Source organism: Silurus aristotelis, assembly GCF_946808225.1.
Source record: "Silurus aristotelis genome assembly, chromosome: 25".
Lineage (NCBI taxonomy): Eukaryota > Metazoa > Chordata > Actinopteri > Siluriformes > Siluridae > Silurus > Silurus aristotelis.
In genome coordinates, this window is record NC_139598.1 from 4,836,961 (window position 1) to 4,851,702 (window position 14,742).

At 41.0% G+C, this 14,742-nt stretch overlaps 1 protein-coding gene across 5 annotated transcripts in view; it reads left to right on the forward strand.

The window, feature by feature from the left end:
• The first annotated feature begins 188 nt into the window (after positions 1-188).
• Positions 189-14,742, forward strand: part of slc4a2b (solute carrier family 4 member 2b) — a 41,053-nt gene continuing 26,499 nt past the window's right edge. Inside the window, exons 1-3 of one of the 5 annotated variants that reach the window (XR_014531622.1) lie at positions 314-393; positions 426-477; positions 5,347-5,453. Coding sequence is in view for 2 of the 5 variants with exons in the window: in XM_083530209.1 (XP_083386335.1) it covers positions 11,407-11,457 (51 nt within the window). In the remaining 3 variants the exon portion in view is untranslated. Of the gene's footprint in view, positions 478-5,346; positions 5,454-11,298; positions 11,458-14,742 lie in introns of those variants that run through there. The other 4 variants (XR_014531623.1, XM_083530210.1, XR_014531624.1 and 1 more) reach the window with 4 other exon arrangements.

Sequence of the window (14,742 nt, forward strand, 5' to 3'; positions counted from 1 at the left end):
TATTCCAAAAATATAATTAATCATTTATAACCATTTTACAACAATATTTAGAATATATTAAACTCTGTGAGTGTGTGTGTGTGTGTGTGTGTGTGTGTGTGTGTGTGGGTGGGTTCGGGGGTTGTTTTCAAGTGTACAGCATTATTGATCACATGACTGTTAAAGCTCCACCAGAGGAAATTTGACCTGTTTGAGGAAAAATTGAAGTGTGTGTGTGTGTGTGTGTGTGTGGTGTGTGAGAGCTACACACACACACACACACACACACACACACACACACACACACACACACACACACACACACACACACACACCCTCTTCCTGTTCTTGCTTCCTCATTCACTCTTTTTCTCTCTGCACCCAGATGTGATCACAAGCTCCTCAGAGGAAAAGACACACACACACACACACACACACACACACACACACACACACACACACACACACACACACTCAGAGCTGAACGCATGCTTGCCGGTAAGTAACTTCTTCAGTTTTCTTTTTCGTTTTGACTCTATTAAAGAGAACTGGACAGCTGTACAACTAGTCATTTTCTGATCAGTAAAAGTGACTCTATGGCTTTCTGACTTTTTCGTTCGTTATGTCTTCAAAAAAGTAATTCAAGAGAAACTGAGGCTTCTTTCTTAACACACTATGAAACACTGGGAAGCTTTAGAATATTTCATTTTTGGCCACAAGGTGGAGACACTGTGCCTCTTAGGCACAACAGGAATAACTGGTTTTCTAATCAAATACACTTTTTCAAGTTGCAGCCTCAAGTCACACACATTCTTACTTCTTACTACACACTCTATAGTGGTCTATTCATCGAACTTGAAACAGCTTCCACCACTGCAACACTCTTTCACTGCTTATTTGTGTTTGCAGTCTAGTTGCATTCTTACATTATTTCTTCATTTGACAAGAAAAAACACCGACTTCCTCTGACAGCTTCCTCTGTTTCCCATGTGACGTTTAGCATATCTGACTGCAACATGCGAAAAGTGTCTAACCTACCATTTTTCAGTTCTAGACCAAATGTCTGGTGCATGTTGCTGATAACAGTTCATCTAAATCAGTAAAAACACTCGCAATACAAAATTGCACTGTTCACACAAAGTGGATGTTTGGTGTATCTGGTGCACCTATAGGTGTGTTTGGAAAGGGGTGCAAGGAAACCAGATGAAACAGAGGAAACTCATGGGGGACATGGTGAGAACATGAGAAAAGTCTGAACCTGAGCTCGGGATTGAGCTTCCAAAAAAAAGAAATGAACGAATTAATTAAAACACGACTAATACAATTCCAATCAAATCCATAATAATTATAATACAATACAATATCCATCCATCCATCCATCCATCCATCTTCTCCCGCTTATCCGATGCCGGGTCGCGGGGGCAGCAGTCTAAGCAAAGATGCCCAGACTTCCCTCTCCCTAGACACTTCTTCCAGCTCTTCCGGGGGGACACCAAGGCGTTCCCAGGCCAGCCGGGAGACATAGTCTCTCCAGCGTGTCCTAGGTCTTCCCCGGGGTCTCCTCCCAGTGGGACGCGCCCGGAACACCTTCCCAGGAAGGCGTCCAGGAGGCATCCGGAACAGATGCCCGAGCCACCTCAGCTGACCCCTCTCGATGTGGAGGAGCAGCGGATCTACTCCGAGCTCCTCCCGAGTGACTAAGCTTCTCACCCTATCTCTAAGGGATCGCCCAGCCACCCTGCGGAGGAAGCACATTTCGGCCGCCTGTATCCGGGATCTTGTCCTTTCGGTCATGACCCAGAGCTCATGACCATAGGTGAGAGTAGGAACGTAGATTGACCGGTAAATCGAAAGTTTCGCCTTGCGGCTCAGCTCCTTCTTCACCACGACAGACCGGTACATCGACCGCATTACTGCAGAAGCTGCACCGATCCGTCTGTCAATCTCCCGTTCCACCCTTCCCTCACTCGTGAACAAAACCCCAAGATACTTAAACTCCTCCACTTGCGGCAGGAACTCCCCACCAACCTGAAGTGGGCAAGCCACCCTTTTCCGACTGAGGACCATGGCCTCGGATTTGGAGGTGCTGATTCTCATCCCAGCCGCTTCACACTCGGCTGCAAACCGTCCCAGTGCATGCTGAAGGTCCTGGTCTGATGAAGCCCACACGACAACATCATCTGCAAAGAGCAAAGACGAAATCGTGTCGTCACCAAACCGGACACCCTCCGACCCCTGGCTGCGCCTAGAAATTCTGTCCATAAAAATTATGAACAGAACCGGTGACAAAGGGCAGCCCTGCCGGAGTCCAACATGCACCGGGAACAAGTCTGACTTACTGCCGGCAATGCGAACCAAGCTCCTGCTTCGGTCATACAGGGACCGGACAGCCTTTAGTAAAGGGCCCCCGACCCCATACTCCCGGAGCACCCTCCACAGGCCGCCGCGAGGGACACAGTCGAATGCCTTTTCCAAATCCACAAAGCACATGTGGACTGGTTGGGCAAACTCCCATGAACCCTCCAGCACCCTGTAGAGGGTATAGAGCTGGTCCAGTGTTCCACGGCCTGGACGAAAACCACATTGTTCCTCCTGAATCCGAGGTTCTACTATCGGCCGTATTCTCCTCTCCAGTACCCTGGCATAGACTTTCCCAGGTAGGCTGAGAAGTGTGATCCCCCTATAGTTGGAACACACCCTCCGGTCCCCCTTCTTAAAAAGAGGGACCACCACCCCGGTCTGCCATTCCAGAGGCACTGTCCCCGACCGCCACGCGATGCTGCAGAGGCGTGTCAGCCAAGACAGCCCCACAACATCCAGAGACTTGAGGTACTCAGGGCGGATCTCATCCACCCCCGGTGCCCTGCCACCGAGGAGTTTCTTTACTACCTCGGTGACTTCAGCTTGGGTGATGGACGAGTCCGCCTCTGAGCCCTCAGCCTCTGCTTCCTCAATGGAAGACGTGACGGCGGGATTGAGGAGATCCTCGAAGTATTCCTTCCACCGTCCAACGACATCCCCAGTTGAAGTCAACAGCTCCCCACCTCTACTGTAAACAGCATTGGTGGGGCACTGCTTTCCCCTCCTGAGGCGCCGGACGGTTTGCCAGAATCTCTTCGAGGCCAGCCGATAGTCCTTCTCCATGGCCTCACCGAGCTCCTCCCAGGCCCGAGTTTTTGCCTCGATAACCACCCGGGCTGCAGTTCGCTTGGCCTGCCGGTACCCGTCAGCTGCCTCAGGAGTCCCACAAGCCAACCAGGCCAGGTAGGACTCCTTCTTCAGCTTGACGGCATCCCTTACTTCCGGTTTCCACCACCGGGTTCGGGGATTGCCGCCTCGACAGGCACCGGAGACCTTACTGCCACAGCTCCGAGCGGCCGCTTCGACAATGGAGGTGGAGAACATGGTCCACTCGGACTCAATATCTCCGGCCTCCCTCGGGATCTGGTCAAAGCTCTGCCGGAGGTGGGAGTTGAAGATCTCTCTGACAGGAGGCTCGGCCAAACGTTCCCAGCAGACCCTCACAGTACGCTTGGGTCTGCCGAGTCTGTCCAGCTTCCTCCCCCGCCATCGGATCCAACTCACCACCAGGTGGTGATCAGTTGACAGCTCCGCCCCTCTCTTTACCCGAGTGTCCAAGACATACGGCCGCAGGTCAGATGAAACGACCACAAAGTCGATCATCGACCTGCGGCCTAGGGTGTCCTGGTGCCACGTGTACTGATGGACACCCTTATGCTTGAACATGGTGTTCGTTATGGACAAACTGTAACTAGCACAGAAGTCCAATAACTGAACACCGCTCGGGTTCAGATCAGGGGGGCCGTTCCTCCCAATCACGCCCCTCCAGGTGTCACTGTCGCTGCCCACGTGTGCATTGAAGTCTCCTAGTAGAACGACGGAGTCCCCAGTCGGAGCACTGTCCAGCACCCCTCCCAGAGACCCCAAGAAGGCCGGGTACTCTATACTGCCGTTTGGCCCGTAGGCACACACGACAGTGAGAGACCTATCCCCGACCCGTAGGCGCAGGGAAACGACCCTCTCGTTCACCGGGGTAAACTCCAACACATGGCGGCTGAGCTGGGGGGCTATAAGCAAACCCACACCAGCCCGACGCCTTTCACCATGGGCAGCTCCAGAGTTGTAAAGAGTCCATCCTCTCTCGAGGAGTGTGGTTCCAGAGCCCAGGCCGTGCGTAGAGGTGATCCCGACTATCTCTAGTCGGAACCTCTCAACCTCACGCACAATCTCAGGCTCCTTCCCCGCCAGCGAGGTGACATTCCACGTTCCTAGAGCTAGCTTCCGTGTCCAGGGATCGGGTTGTCGAGGCCTCCACCTTCGACTGCTGCCCGATCCTCTTAGCACCGGCCCCTTACGGTCCCTCCTGCAGGTGGTGAGCCCACTGGAAGGCGGCCCCACGTCGCTCCTTCGGGCTGAGCCCGGCCGGACCCTGTGGGGGAAGGCCCGGCCACCAGGCGCTCGCATACGAGCCCCAACCCCGGGCCTGGCTCCAGGGTGGGGCCCCGGCTGCGCCATACCGGGCGACGTCACGGTCCCTGATGTAGTATCTCTCATAAGGGGTTTTGAATACAATATCATTTTAAAAAATGTAATTTTTAATGATGATCTAATAATAATAACAGAAAAAAAGGTGCTTTGTCCTTGTCACATGTATTTTACAGCACAGTGAAATTCTTTCGCCGCATATCTCGCCGATGTTAGGAAGCTGGGGTCAGAGCGCAGGGTCAGTCATGTTACAGTGCCCCTGGAGCACAAAAGGTTTAGGGCCTTGCTCAGGGGCCCCAAGAGTGGCAGCTTAGTGATACCCTGGAATAAATGACTTTTCCCTACTTTCATTGATAAATATGTGCTTTTTTCCTCCACAAAGGTCAGATATGGTTTTATCACAGTGCCAACATTAAAGGACAGATAGGGGCAATCAAAAAATAAACTAAAATCGGTATCAGAGTGACGCTGTCACCACTGTAGGTGTGTGTATGCGTGTGTGTGTGTGAGAGACAGTCACCTTGGTGTTTGACTGTGGTTCAAGCTGATATTCATTGAAGCACGCCACATCAACCAATGTAAAATGTGGTGCATGAATTTAATGTCAGTTTAGTCTGTTGTTCCTGTCTTAACATTTCATTATGCATTATTTAAAAGTAGATTTTTTTTTTTACACAAATTCAGACGTCTACATGAAGATACAGTACACATGCAAGATGTTAAAACATATACAGCTTAAACATAATGTTGACCTGAATGTGAGTGAGTATGTGAATAAGTGAATGAGTGAGTTTGTAAATGAATGAGTATTAAATAGGTTCAATGCTCAGTTCTAAATTATTGTTGTGTTTTCCATTGCAGGTGATGTGTCTCACATTAGGACTGCTCTGACGGAGTAATAATACAAGTGATGTTTCAGGGCCAGCCATAACATGAATAAATCACACTCCTGCCCTTGTCCACACTCTGTAAGTACACACACTGTTGTTGAACCCTGTTACAGCCTGTTATTGTATGTGTTGCTTTTTTTGTTTCTTTGCAAAATGTGCCTTATGGTCTATGGTTTTTGCGATTATGTTAACATTTGGTGCAGTGGCTTCACACTTGTGATTCCTTATTAGAAATACACACACACACACACACACACACACACACACACACACACACACACACACACATCCGAAAGTAAAAGAAGAAAACTATATTAGATACGATTGACCCCTAAATTCATAAGCTGTGTAACAGTAAATACACCCAGCAGCAATAAAACAATATCAACTTATTATTTAGTTGATCTATAAATCCATAAATGATGTAACATCAATTCAGAGTGGTTGATTCCTAAGAGAAAAGGGAGTCAGCCTTGTACAGTTCATTCCTGATTAGAGATAAACCCAGCAGACTCATGGAATAAGCACTGGAACCAGGTCCACGTACTCTGGTATGGCAGATAGCAGGTTTCTGTATCCGTCATACTGCAGGAAAGAAAGCATTTTTCGTGGAGGTTCCAAGACCATGGAAATTAGACTTTCTTTTGGTCCTAGAGATGGAAATTGTAAAGCTTCTGAAGTTGCATCAGATAAGGGCATTGCCTAAATAAGCCAATGTAACTGAACATTCAGAGCTTGAATTTTGACAGCACAATGAAAATGATGAATACTCAGTAGCCACATCTTATATCAGTTAGTAAACACAGATACATCTGTGGATAATAGGAGTTAAATTTTAAGTAGGTAGGACTGGCTGTTGCTGCTCTTTATTTGAAGTCAACTGCCATCTTTCCTTTACTTGCTTTCAGCCTTGGTAGGAGAGTCTGCAGGGCATCATCCAGGTGCTAAAGTAACTGGTACAGTAATTTTATAGACATCAGCTAGGTTATTATTCCCAGTGGGCAGTTGAGAGTCAAGGGTCCAGCAGTGGTAGCTTGGAAGGGGGGAATTCTTGATTAGGAGTCGACAATTGCTCAGCATTTTATATTTGGCCACAAATCTTTCTCTGCATGGTAAAAAAATGCACAGAATACATTTTATTTATAGTTTAATGTAATTAAATTCTGCTTTTCTGCAGAAGTGTAAAAATTCCTTTCAGGAATATCGGATTTCTGGGTTTACATTTACCCCACTTGCATCAGGTGCAGACACTGCGCTGGGATGAGATCATACTTAATGTGGCATCTAATTAAACCTACAGATTAATCAAAATCACAGTTTAAACTCCATCACCTGTAACCCCTGGATATAATACACTAAATACCTAAATAGTATAAAGGACATGTTATAACTTGTGTTAAAGTGCAAATGTGGAATTTCACAATACATTTGCCAGAAGCAGAAAGTGGCAGTAATGTATGTCTATATACAGTATAAAAACTTTAGCCTTCGACAGAGATTTTGGGACTCACAGCTGAAATGCCCTACCTAAATTTAAATGTTAACAGTTCCTGATAAAAGTGGGCTACATACACAATAAAAAAAAAAAAAAAAAGTTATAGATGATTAAGTACTGTAGAAAATAAATTCCTAAAATAAATGTATTTTTCCTTCATATATAAATACATGAAATCTGTCCTATAGCAATCCATAAAAGTAATGGCTTGAAAGCCACATGTCTCATGAGTTTATATTTGAAATTGAATGAAGATATCATAAAAAATGGGATTCCTACAAACATTTATTGAAGACTATGTCTGTTTCGCCCCTCCCCACCCAAATTTTAGGACTCACAGCTGAAAACACGTACCTAACTTTAAATGTTAACAGTTCCTGATAAAAATGTGCTTCATACACAATTGAAATGTATTTGGAAAGAAGACACTTTGAGCTTTACTGTCCATCATCAAAGTTGATATTGCTCCAAAAGATTTGAAGTTATAGATGATGAAGTGCCATAGATATACATTTCCTGCATTGAACATTATTTTTATTATATATATATAAATACATGAAATCAGTCCTGGAGCCATCCAGAAAAGTACTGGGTTGAAAGCCACATGTCTCATAAATTTATATTTCAAATTTTATGAAGATTTTCATAACAAATGAGATTCCTATAAACATTTATCTGAGACTGTCTGAGCCTTTTCTCCCTCCCCCTGTTTGAGAGACACCTGCTAAACTCAGGTGATCATTCATACTCTATTCATACAGGCTGCATATTAATGAATGGTTGATCATTAAAGGCTTTTGTTATACATGTTTGGGGATATTGATATTGATTTGGCATTCATATTGATGACCAGGTAGCCAGACAAGCTATTGTTTTACAGTCATGGCCATTCATATTGATGTCTGGCCATCCCAATCTCAACAATACACACACACACACACACACACACACACACACACACACACACACACACACACACACACACACACACACACACACTTACTTTTCAAGGCATTTCTCTTATAAAAACAAACAGGCAATAAAACCAATAAAATCGTATAAAACTTAAAGGGAGATATATTGTAACTTACAGATGTAAAAATTTTTTTAAACAAAGTCCAGTTAGCACGAGCTATAAACAGCTGTTTATGTTGACCTGAGAGCTGCATCACTTCCTGGTTCGTCACTGCTTCGACCAGTAACAGTTTGTAAAGAGTAATAAAACCAAGCCTCACACACGTGGAGAATAAAATCCTCCCATATATAGTTAGAATCCTGCACTTATTGGCTACATTGTCCATCAGTCATTTTGTTTCCATAATGCTACTGGCTGGAAAGAAAAGGTTTGAAATGAGAGGCGGCGCATAAAAAAACATGGCGACACCTGCAGAGAGAGAAGAGACTCCACCCAAGATTTATACTCTTTTACTTTTTATTATTATTTTATTTTTTATTTTTTGTGGTCTCAACCGTTTTGTACCACTATATTCTACCAGCCATATTTGTTTTTTTTTACCAGCAAGATGTCGTGTGAAAGTTATTCGGAAATATATAAACACAAACACCAGCCGAAGTTCTGTGACGTAAACAAAGGAATAAGCATCTAAATTACAACACTATTGTTTGTTTGGAGCAGAAATGCTTTACGGCATGTTGTTCACTGGACCCTTATCTTTCCTAATAAACCGGGATGAGCAGCAGTGGATGTGTTTGTGACTCGTTATTACAATAATGTAAGTAGTGCGGTTTTTTATGCATGTTGTTGTTGTGTACTGCTCACACAAATTCAGCAAATACATTCATTATACGTTTTTCATTGAAAAACAGTGATCTGAAATAGCTGCTTGAGACTTAGAGCTTTAGAATGATGTATTGTTAGTCATGGTTACTCTTCTCCCTATTTATTTAATCTACTGCTAAATATTAACACCTGAGAACAATTGGCTATTAGTTGCGTGCACGCAACCACGAAGCCTGAATACAGCTTGTCTGTGGTTTATTTTTATTTATATAATGTTACTATAATTATATATTGCCCTCCAGCATGCAATCATTTTTACAGACTATGACCTAAAATAGGTTCAAATACAGCGCCAATTCCAGAAAAGTGGGGACACTGTGTAAAATGTAACTAAAAACAGATTGCAATGATTTGCAAATCTCATAACCCATATTTTATTCACAGCAGAAACATAGAAAAAGTTTAAACTGAGGAAATGTATCATTTTAAGGCTGCAACACGTCTCAAAAATGTTGTTATGGGGCAAGAAAAGCCTGGAAAAAGTTCTAATTAAACATTTAAAAAAAACATTTTGCAACTAATTAGGTTAATTGACAACAGGTCAGTAAGTTGATTGTGTATAAATGCTGTATTTTAAAGAAACAGAGTCAAAAGAAAAGATGGGCAGAGCTTCACCAACCTGTGAAAGACTGTCTAAAAATTGCGGCGCAAGTTCAGACACATTTTACTCAATATAAAATTGCAAAACAGTTGAATATTTCATTATTTACAGTACACGATATCATCAAAAGTTTTAAAGAATTTGGAGAAATCTCTGTGCACAAGGTACAATGGTGAAAATCAATATTGGATGCTCGTGATCTTCGGGCCCCTCAGGTGGCACTGCATTTAAAACAGTCATGATTCTGTAATGGAAATCACTACATGGGCTCATTAACACCTTCAGAATTCATTGTCTGTGAACACCTCCACAAGTCATCCACAAAAGCAGGTTGAATCTCTGTCATGCAAAGAAAAAGGCATGCATGAACATGATCCAGAAATGTCATCATTCTCTCTGGGCCAAAGCTCATTTTAAATGTACTAAGTGGAAACAGTTCTGTGGTCAGACAAATCAAAATATTAATTTCTTTTTAAAAACCATGGAGGTCAAGTCCACCGGACTAAAGAGGAGAGGGACCATCTGGCTTGTTATCAACACTCAGTAAAAAAAAGCCACATCTCTGATGGTATGGGAGTGCATTAATGGCTGTGGAATGGACAGCTTGCACATTCTGAAAAGCTACATCAATGCTGGACAGTAAATACAGGTTTTAGAGTACCAAATGCCTCTATCCTTGACTTGACTTGACTCTATCCAGAATTTTTTTTCCAGTGAAGGAGTTGCATATTTGAGCAATACTGACTGTATACTGCATCTATTACAATAGCATTGCTTTATAGTCCGAGTCCTGTTTCTAAACATAAATAATTTAGCGCATCATGAAATAAAAAATACTATAAAGGACTCTCAAAACTGCTGAGCAGACAGAATCCTGTATCAGACACATTTCCTCAGTTCCCAGGTGTTTACAGACAGAAGATGGGATGCTGCACAAAGTTAAACATGGACCTGTCCCTACTTTCTTAAAACCTGTTGCAGCCATCAAAATCAAACTTACTTTTTTTTTTTTTTAAATAGCATATATTCTTAGTAAGAACTGATACCTTTGATGTTTGATATCTCCTTTTGTTTTATTGAGAATAGAATAGTATATGGATTAATGAAAATTGCAAATTTCTGTTTTTATTTACATTTTACACAGTGTCCCAATTTATTTGGAATTGGGGTTGTATAGGATAAAAATAAGTGCATCACCCAAAAGATTATAATATGGTTATAAATTAGGATTATAACCTAAAAATAGGCAATATAAAGGATTAGTTTCTTATAAAAGCAGGTAGAAATAACTGTAATTTATAAATACATATAATGCTGCCTGTCAAACAAATTCCTCTTATCACTTGCAATGAGGCAGCTATAAACAGTCGTTCCCCTTTTTCCAGCTTCTCTTTTTTAACTGTCTGTTAAAGGGGAAAAAATTCCCTAAAACTTGAAATATTTTCATGAAACTTAAAAGTACAAAGTCCTCTGTCCTTAAAACTCTCTTGCAATAAAAACTGTGGACACATTTCAGGCTGCTTTTACAAATTTCCCATTCATAAATAAATGCCTATTCAAACAAATCGGCATTTGTACATAAATAATCTTTGTTAAATATAGCATGCTCTTATAATCCATATATTATTAAAATTAGATTCTGCTGAAGCCTTAATTAGGCGTAATGGAAATATTAAATTTGTTATAACAATTAAGATAAATATCCTAAAGAAGTGAAAAGATAAACAAAGCCACACCTGTCTATATCTCATAAGTCTTATAATAATAACTTGGCAGAATAGACTGTAAATGTCTGGGGGGGGAAAAAAACAATTAGAAAAGTAATGGAAATGCAGACTGCAGATTATATTTTGAAGACATGGTGAGCATATTGTGTTTATAGACTTGTCAAGTGCAGCTTGTTCTATGCTATTGGTTTCCATCTACAGAAAGAGCGATGGTTAATGGTTAACACCACCAGTGGCAAGTGTGTGCTTTGTGTGTGTGTGTTTTGGTAACGCTCAGTTCAGTATATGTTTCAGAGTTGTTGTTTTTTTTAAACCGTGTATAAAGTGTCCTCCAGCTCAAATCATGTAGTAAATGTTCATAAACACTCAGTTAGTGTGTAAACTGTGTATATGCAGGGTTGGTCTCAATGCTTGGTTTGAAGACGAGACTTGACAAGATGGATTTTCTTTACATGAAGGTCAGTAATGGAAAATTATTGATGGTGGTATTGTGTTTGAAATTGAAGAAGTGCTTTTTTTGCTTTAGAGTCTCTATGTTGTAGAGTCGACATAAATTTGTGTTTATGTTATAAAAATAATATAATGAAATGAACAAATCCTACACAGAAATGTAACATGCACGCATGCAGATCTTTATCTAGTGTGCAAACAGATGATCAATGTGTGTGTGTGTGTGTGTGTGTGTGTGTGTGTGTGTGTGTGTGTGTGTGTGTGTGTGTGTGTGTGTGTGTGTGTGTGTGTGTGTTCAGTCTTCAGTCTTCATATAGCCCAGTCTGATTGGTCAGAGCACACCAGCACCTAAAACAGCAGTGAGTGTTCTGTTAAATAATCCTAAACGAAGACTTAAGAAATGGGACCAAATCCAGATTTTGAAATTAACACCGTGTGATGAATTTGTAAATAAAACATTTGAAACACGTGAGCATAAATTAATAGAGGGTGATGCAGAGAGGGGTTAAAGGATGATGAAGAATATACTGTATATGGGTTAAGGATAAAGGATAAGTGATGAGAAAGAAGAGGGGGTTATGGGATGAAGAAGGAGAGAGGGGTTATAGATGATAAAGGAGAAAGGGATTATGGGTGATGAAGAGGAGAGGAGTTTAGATTAAGGAGAGAGGTTATGGGATGTTGAAGGATAGAGGGGTTCTAGATAATAAATTGAGATACATGTTATGGGATGATGAAGGAGAGAGGGGTTATGGGCTGATAAAGGAGACAGGGGTTAAAGGAGGGGGAATTGTTCATGGAGAAGTCAGGGGGTAAGGAAACTGTTATTAGATGAAAGGGCATAAAGGGCTAAATGAGAAGTAAGGGGTTGAGAGCTGGCAGAGTAGTTAGGGGTTAAGGGCCTAACTACTGCTCATCATCAGCTCTTAATCCCTAACTACACCATTTTCCCATACCCACTAAATACACCACTATCAGCCACGTAACCACTAACTACTCCATCAGCCCATAACCACTAATTCATTGCTAATAGACTAGTTAGTGGTTAAAGGTTTTATTTCCCTTTTTTTCTTTATGTAGCATGCAGGGCCCGAAAGTAATATGCATTTGGCATTGACTGTAATTTTTTTTTTTAAACACTTTGCCCCAAATAATGCACTCTATCAACTGAGACTTCTTTATTATCTTGCGTCCGTCCATGATTCAATACATTTGCAGCTTCATGAAAGGCTTTCTTTCAGAGTGAAAGTTGTCTTTGAAAATTGGGGAGACGGTAGCTTACTGTGAAGGTCATGAGTTTAAATCCAAGCCACATCACGCTGTTACTCCTGGTCTTCTGAGCGAAGCCCTCAACCCCATAGCTGCTCAGTTGTAATAATTAAATAAATGTAAGTTGCTTTGAATAAGAGCATCTGCCAAATGCTGTAAATGTCTTGTAGTGTTTATCAGAATGACTTTCAATTGTTTTATAAGGTCAACACACTTTAAAGGGGTGAAAAAGAGGGTCAATATTTACCTTCAAAGAAATGTTTGTGTGCGCGTGTGTGTGTGTGTGTGTATGTGAAAAGATTACATTGTTCTTGTCGATGTAAGCAGCATGTGAGCGTGTATATACACACGCGCGTGCGCACCCACACACGCACACACACACACACACACACACACACACGCGCACACGCACACACACACACATGGTCATATTTGCTGTAATTGCACATTTGTGAAGGGCAGACGTGTTTAGACCAGCTGAGGCAAAGAAACACTGCAGGAGTGAACAAGAAAATTTTTTTTTATCCATACAATAAATCCACACATACAGAAACACCGCACAGCTGAGCATGACTGAGGTATGTAGAAATCATCAGGGGAGCAATTTATAACATTGGTTCTGTTGAAAAAACACACAACAGTGGGTGCGGGTGTGTTTACGTAATGAATAAATATACTGTATGTATGTATGTGTATATATATATATATATATATATATATATATATATATATATATATATATATATATATATGTATACAGTATATATATATATATATATATATATATATATATATATATATGTATACAGTATATATATATAGTTTGGAGTTTTGAACTCATTAAACCTAAAATATTAGGCTTAAGAAACCTTTCAGGCAGGGTAATATTAACTTTAACTTCTGTTACATATGTAATTTAATTGTTGGATTTGATTTGTAGAACCAATAAGGTCCAAACATCGGAGCCTGTTAGGGTTTATGCTTCTGTATGCGTGCTTATTTTTCTGTTTTATTTCAAATTTAATACGAACTCTTTCATTCCAATCAAATTCATCATCAAAACTAAAATGTATAGAGTTATTTTAAATTACGAAGCTGATTTTTTGCTCAAATTTTAACTATACTTTTTTAAGTGAAAAGCTAAAAAAAAAGGTTTGTAATAGGATCAATTAAAAAGTACCCCACTAAATAATTTGAATAAAATAGTTGGGGAAAAGTTAGATAAAGAAAGGTTGTGATCAATTAATGATTCTTGGTTTACTCCAGATTTTAAAGATCCTGTTCTGAATTTGGTCAAACATCTATCAGAGGCAACTAAATTGTACAGTATTGTGTAAAGGAAAATCTTCTGTTCTGAAAAAGAAAGATGATGAATCACAAATTTAGCCAAAGTTAAATTTATTTGCAGTTTTAATAAAATAATCGAAAAAAAATCATCAGACTTTTGGACCCAACTATATATACATGTCATAGACATTTCTATTATTTGTATTAGCCTCCTTTCAATGTCCCTCAAACACTCGAGTAGGAAACTCTGGATTCCTCATGACTGTGGTTCTTTTAATATGGCTTTAAATAATACTTTTTTGTTACAGTGTGACTTTTAATGTATTCATTGCTGAAACACCCTTTGATTTAGTGTTTAATGTATTTGTTATGTAAGAAGGTAATTAGAAGTTTGGTAAATGTAATTTACTTGCAAATGTATTTTTTTTTTTCCATAATTTTCCCATAACACTGCATTTTTCTCCTTCACTACCACTTATTTCAGGTTCTACTCAATTATGCATTTTTCTAGATAGTAAAGCTCTAAAGAAATCAACCATAGATGGTGGGGCTGAAACGATTCCAAAACTAATTCTAAAAAGCATTGGGGCAAATTATTACAACGCTTACGTAAGTGTAATAAATTGACGTTCAGTGCCACCCAGATGAGGATGGGTTCCCACTTTAGTCAGGTTCCTCTCAAGGTTTCTTCCTTATGCCATCTCAGGAAGTTTTTCCTTGCTACAATCACCACCAGA